The sequence below is a fragment of the Lissotriton helveticus genome, chromosome 1_1 (assembly GCF_964261635.1).
Source record: "Lissotriton helveticus chromosome 1_1, aLisHel1.1, whole genome shotgun sequence".
Lineage (NCBI taxonomy): Eukaryota > Metazoa > Chordata > Amphibia > Caudata > Salamandridae > Lissotriton > Lissotriton helveticus.
Genome location: NC_136057.1, coordinates 1,653,038,793 through 1,653,044,792, shown reverse-complemented (window position 1 = coordinate 1,653,044,792; position 6,000 = coordinate 1,653,038,793). Strand labels below are relative to the sequence as shown.

Here is a 6,000-nt window from a genome sequence, read left to right as displayed (position 1 = left end):
CTAGTGCCCAATGGCAAAGAGTGATTGCAGATTTCGACAGCCTTCCTGGTGGAACACACATGGTAGTTGTGGTGGATGACTATTCACGCTATCCCGAGGTAGAAATTGTGGCGACGACCTCCGTCTCAGAAGTCATCCCAAAGCTGGAGAAGCTCGTAGCCACTCATGGCCTGTTCGGAGAAATCTGCACAGACAATGGCCCCCGTACAATGGCTCCAAGTGCGCACACTACCGGAGTTCTCATAACACCAAGCACTGCCTCACAACCCCTCGGTGGCCCCAAGACAACGGGAGGTAGAATGTCTGATGAGAACTCTCACCAAAGTAATCCAGATTGCGGTGGACAAAGGTACCAGCACTGAATTTGCCTTGTACCAATTCCTACGGGAATACAGACTCACGCCCCACCCCACAACAAGTGTCGCCACAAGCAAAGTGTGTGTCAGAAGATCCATAGTGGATACTGTTCCCAATCACCCTGCGTGGGAGGAAGTGCCCAACCACCCGAATCAGTCGGACTTCAGGAGAACCCGCAACAAAGCAGGGGGCTAAGGAAAGTCCACTTAAGGTGGGTGATCACGTTTGAGTGAGTCCGCCACCCAGGCAGAAAGATCAGACTACCCTTCAAACTTGATCCATGGACTGTCACAGACATCAAAAGCACGAAAGTAATAGCCAACAGGCGCCATGAGTGTGTCACAAAGAATACGTCCCAGTTGAATAGAGTACCTCTGAGGCCCACAACTGTCCCCAGATTTTCCAACCGGCAGGGAGACGCTGTGGCAGGTAACCCCCTTGACAACGATAGCCAGACCAGGCCATACAATCTGAAAAACTGTTCTCAACACCTTCGCCTGTACCCTCTCTGGACACCACAGACACACCACCATGGCACTTGCCCGACTCCTCGGCCAGGGGTGGCCAAGGACAGTATTGGCTGCGACTCCCAACCCGAGACGTCTCAGAGGTAAAATGACTTTGTGTGTGACTAACCAGGAACTGATGGCGGTGCTGCATTTGTTTAGTAGTCGTATCTATTCCACAGCATAAAGTAAGAGGGAGGGGTGAAAAAACGTATGTTATGTTAAGTAGTGGGATGCCATTGCAATTTCTGATATGTTCAATGTTTGTTTTGTTATCTCCTGGTAAAAGAGGAACGTAGTGCTGCCGGATGTTGGGCAACCCCATGCTATATGTTGGAAGGGGGGGAAGGGGTGGCTGTATCCTCTTGCTGGCGAACAGTCTGGCTTGGGCCAGGAAAGAGATTAATAGCCCAGGGAGCTGGGCGCGGTAAGTTCTCCGACCACCACATTAGTCACCGTGAAATCTTTAGGCCGAAGTCGTGGAGTCTACCCCCGCCACACTAAACGTAAACCCACTGTTAACACAGAAATGTCCCTACTGCTGCCTCGCCCGCCCCTCTACTAGGCACTTAAGACCGCTGCGTGTAAGCACACTAAAGCATGCATGTATATTTGGTATCACGTTTCGCCGATATCGCACTAAAGACACCCGAAAACACACTTTATTACATTTTTGATCCACGGTGGCAGAACAATTAATTATACTGTCCTCGAATATTTGTCCGAATTCCAATGCCTCCCCTCCGCCTTTGACGGGGGAAGTATAGAAACAGTGGTACTTCAGGGGTGCAACGCACGCCGTGAGGTGAGATAGTCGGGATCTTGCTTTCTGTCACCGGCTGTTGACTCGCAGCAGGAGTGTGCGGCCCTCCCCGGTGATCAGCCTACGTCGGCACCGCACCTCAGCTGCAAAGACACGGTTAACTCCAAAGAGATCGCAAACATGCCACTGGGCCCGTCTTCCGGGCCGGTAGAGCGGCTGCTTCCGGCTCTGCAACTGGGACTGTTTCTTCCGGCTGCTTAGGCCGCCTTTTCCGGGGCGGGGTTTTACCTACAACCAATGGCAGGCTTCGCGAAGAAGTGCAGCCAGCAAGACCCGCCAGTGCCGTCCTTCACTCTGCCAATCTGCATAAACCAGCCTTCCGGTCGCTGCTCTCAGCCTTCGCTCATTGGAGTCGGGTTAGAGTCCTTCATACATGGAAGTCTCGTAGAGCCCGCAGGGACAGCAGAGGGGCTCTGTGGGTTTTACATGCCCCCGCTGGGAGGGGGGAGGTAAGGCCCAGGGTCGGGAGCCTCCTGGCTCATTCTGGAGGCTGGGCAGGTATGCCTGTTGCAAAGCCCCCGTTCCTCCCTGTACACCCCGCTCCTCCACATTGATGTTTATTGAGCGCCTTACTGCTCAGAGCAGGGTTTGCAAAGCTGGCGTACACGCATTACCAGGCCACCACTTGCTTCCCAATAAAATAATCGTTACCTTTCGCCAAGTATCATTTTAGTCGTACATCGCCATTAATTGGCAGTGCTAAATCAAGCAACAAGTATGAGGATTCAGCCAGTGACGAACTGAAGGAGTGAAGTGACAGCTTTCATTTTTCTTTACTCACGTTTTTTACTTTGCATTATGATTTTTTCCGGGCTATTATCAAAAGGATTGTCTATGTAAACAATTTTTAATTATCAGAAAGGATTTTTTACTTTTGGGGCTGGTGGACGGAACTAGTGAATTAAAATGGCCTGGGCTCTCAAACTACCGCTTGCAGATGAAGTCATCGAGTCAGGATTGGTACAGGACTTCGATGCCAGTCTCTCCGGGATTGGCCAAGAGTTGGGAGCTGGAGCCTACAGCATGAGGTATGAGTTTACAAAATGTGCCAATTTTCTTTGGTATCCGTACCACTTTTGCGTACATAACTGCTAACGTAAAACATCTTCCCATTCCATTATCTCATCTGTGTCTGTGGTGAACTATTATATAGCGAGTAGTTGTCTGTTTTGTGCCATTAAATTATATACTTCTCTTTTCTGATTGATGATCTTTATTGGAAAGTTGGCGTTAAGAGCAATGAGGAAGGGAGAGAATGGCAAATCGACATTTATAATGGGGTTAATTTACAAAGCTTTTATCTTGTTTAAGTTGCTTTTACACCTGGAACAAGACAGTGCAAGTGGTTGTGATTCATTAAGGTGCCTTGTACTTGCACAAGTATGTGTTATATATTGTATTTTAATTTCATTTATATAGTGCTTACTACCCAAGACAAGGCGTTAAAGCGCCTGCTTTTCGGCGAGTAGCATGCTACTCTGGAACCCAAAAAGGATTAGTGGTGAATTAGTATTGTGAAAATTGAGTTCATTTGAGTGGTGGACATGTAACTGTTAGAATTATGAATTCCCATAATAACAATTGTATCTAATGGTATCTCTTTTATTTTGCCAGAATGACATGCTTACTATGAACTGCTTATTTTTGACTCTGGATTGGTAATTAATTGTTTTTATGTGAATGTGCTTTTATGGCTATATCTAGCCGCAATAAAGTTTCAATTGAATTGAATTGTAACTCTGTTAGTTGGATTGAAAAGGATAATGGGAGGAATGGTGGGATGGAAGAGGGAAGAGTCTAGAAAGTGTTTAATAAGAAATCATAGAAGTAAGATAAGGTTTGGGATTAGTATAAGGAGAGATGGAGGAAAGAATCTCTAGAAATCGTTTAGGCAGATCTTAGTAGTAAAATGAGTTTTGTGATGAGTCAAAGGAGGAATAGGTGAGGGAAGAATTTAGAAGGGTTGTTTTGGAAATCATAGTAGAATAATGGGGTTTGGGATGAGTCAGAGAGTGGAGGTCAAGGATATATTTAGAGCGGTATGGGGTAAATGTAGGGTAGTACATCAGAGGCAAAGTTTTTTTTTTACATTAGGAGTAAAGTAATAAATTAGATACATGAGTACGTATTTATATCAAGAAATACATATATCAAGATACATATGATCAAATTAAATGTTTATCTACCCAAGAATATGGTGTACATTTGTGATTTGTGTTGGAGTACGATGGTTATGTAGGAAAGGGCCAACTCTTGGGTAGTCTCCTGAAAAAAAAGATAGTTACCTGTGGATCTTATTTTTGGGGTGATGAATTCCATAGTATGGCTGCTTGAACAGAGAAAGATGTGCCACCTATGTTTTTAGGTCGAGCCTAGCGCATGCGCTGCTCTGCGAGACTTTATGTAAGGGCTTCAAAAATCTGACCACACACTCGTGCGTGTGCTTTTGTTTTTGTCAGTCTATTGGCCTTTGTGTGCGTCTTTCTAACAAAGACAGCACGCAATTGGGCAAAAGCGGGTGCAGGTCCAACCTTTGCTCTGCTCATGGCCTAATACTTGCGGTTACCCGCACAGGCGCCATCTGTTTTGAATTATCGTGCCCAGATGTGTGCGTGATAATTCAAAACGGATGGCGTGCTGTGGTGCGCGCTTTTTTTAAGCTTTCGCGCGGCCGCGCTTGAGCTGCTGAGTCTGGAAGTTGTAACTGGTTGTGCTCTGCCGCCTTCATAGGGATGTGTGCGCTCTGCCCCCAGAGCCAGGACTTTTGCAATGCTCCTGTAAGTGAAAAACACAGGCCACTTGTATGTCACACATGCAGAGAGTTACTTCTCCGGCTCATTCTAGCCCATCCATAATGATAAACGCCCTTCTCAGGCGGAAGTCCTATATTATTGCGTACGGCTTGTCCATACATTAGCAAGCATTGCCAGTGGAGCTTAAAAAGTAATGCAGGCCGTGCATGCAGGTCGCCAGTCACACCTTAACTCAACTTACTCCTACCGAGTGCTTTGTAAATAAGTTGCGAGTCCAGCGCTTTAATTCATACCGCAGTCATTGCTAGGCGTCTCGTATAGCAGCCGCAAGCCCCGGAGCATGCAGGAGTAGTTGGGCGCGTCCGGATTTGCCAGTGAAAGGTGCAGTGTTTGAAGGGGCTTGCAGGTCAGGTCACCGAAACAAAGCTCCTGTGACACCCGAGACAGCAGGCACGTTTTTGAATGAAAGACAAAGGAAAGAATCCAGGGCGCAAGCGTAGCACCAGGAAGGGCCCGGGCCTTGTAAAAGCACTAGCCTCAGATTGGTGGACTGCTTCCCCGACCTCTGCTTCATATAAATGAAGTGAGTGGACTTTTAAAGGCAGCAGCTCCTTAATCTCCTCAAGTAAGCACTGCATGTTTAAGACAAGTCTGACTTAATGCGGGGTGCAGCCGAATTAAATACTTAAAAGGGAGGGAGGAATGCGCTTGAATAATTGTTGTAATACGAATCAACGTTATGAGTGGGCCTCGTCATTCGTGTGTGTGCCTCTTCATTCGTGTGTGTTTGCATTTTGTTTCTGTGTGGGCACGCATTTATACATATTAGTGTGTTTGTACGGATGTGTGTATGTGTTCGTGCCTTTTCATTTAAATGTGTGTATGTGTGTCTACTCACTTGCGGGTGCGTGTGTGCCTCTTCATTCGTATGTGTTTCCCGAGTGTGTGCATTGTGTTTGTGTGGGCACTCATCTATGCATATTAGTGTGTTTGTAAGGATGTGTGTATATGTGTCTGTGCCTATTCGTGTCTGTGTGTGTGTTTGTATGTGGTGTATGTGCCTATTCACAAGCGGGTGTGTATTTGTCTGTGGTGTGTGTGCCTATTCATTTGTGTGTGTTTGCCCGAGTGAACGCGTTGTGTTTATTTGTATGCGCGCTGCACTCATCAATGCATATTAGTGTGTTTTGAAAGGATGTGTGTGTGTGTGTGTGTGTTTCTTTTCAATATGTGTGTGTGGTTACCTGTATGTATGCCTGCGTTTGCACGGCTTTAATGCATTTTTGTTTGTGTGTCTGCACTCGTCTTGATATACAAGTGTTTTTAAGGCGTTGCATGAATAAATGTGTCTCTGTTCTGCACCTGTGTGTGTGGGTGTATATGTTTAAGATTGTGTATTTGTTACGGCTACACTGTGAAATAATCATTTATGGAACTTAGCGATAATGAAAAATAAAAACAATACGACACATGTTCCAGGCCCTCCCCAAGCCTTGTTTACTCTTAATGTTCCTTTCAACAGTGTCATTTCGTGCCTACAGAGACCCACTTCGACGTGTTC

The 6,000-nt window shown here is 46.3% G+C and overlaps 1 protein-coding gene across 2 annotated transcripts in view; it reads left to right on the top strand.

The window, feature by feature from the left end:
* Positions 1-1,984: 1,984 nt before the first annotated feature.
* TFCP2 (transcription factor CP2) overlaps positions 1,985-6,000 on the top strand; it is a 356,031-nt gene continuing 352,015 nt past the window's right edge. Inside the window, exon 1 of one of the 2 annotated variants that reach the window (XM_078688852.1) lies at positions 1,985-2,714. In XM_078688852.1, coding sequence (XP_078544978.1) covers positions 2,593-2,714 — 122 coding nt within the window. In that variant the 5' untranslated portion in view covers positions 1,985-2,592. The remainder of the gene's footprint in view (positions 2,715-6,000) is intronic. The other variant, XM_078688853.1, reaches the window with a different exon arrangement.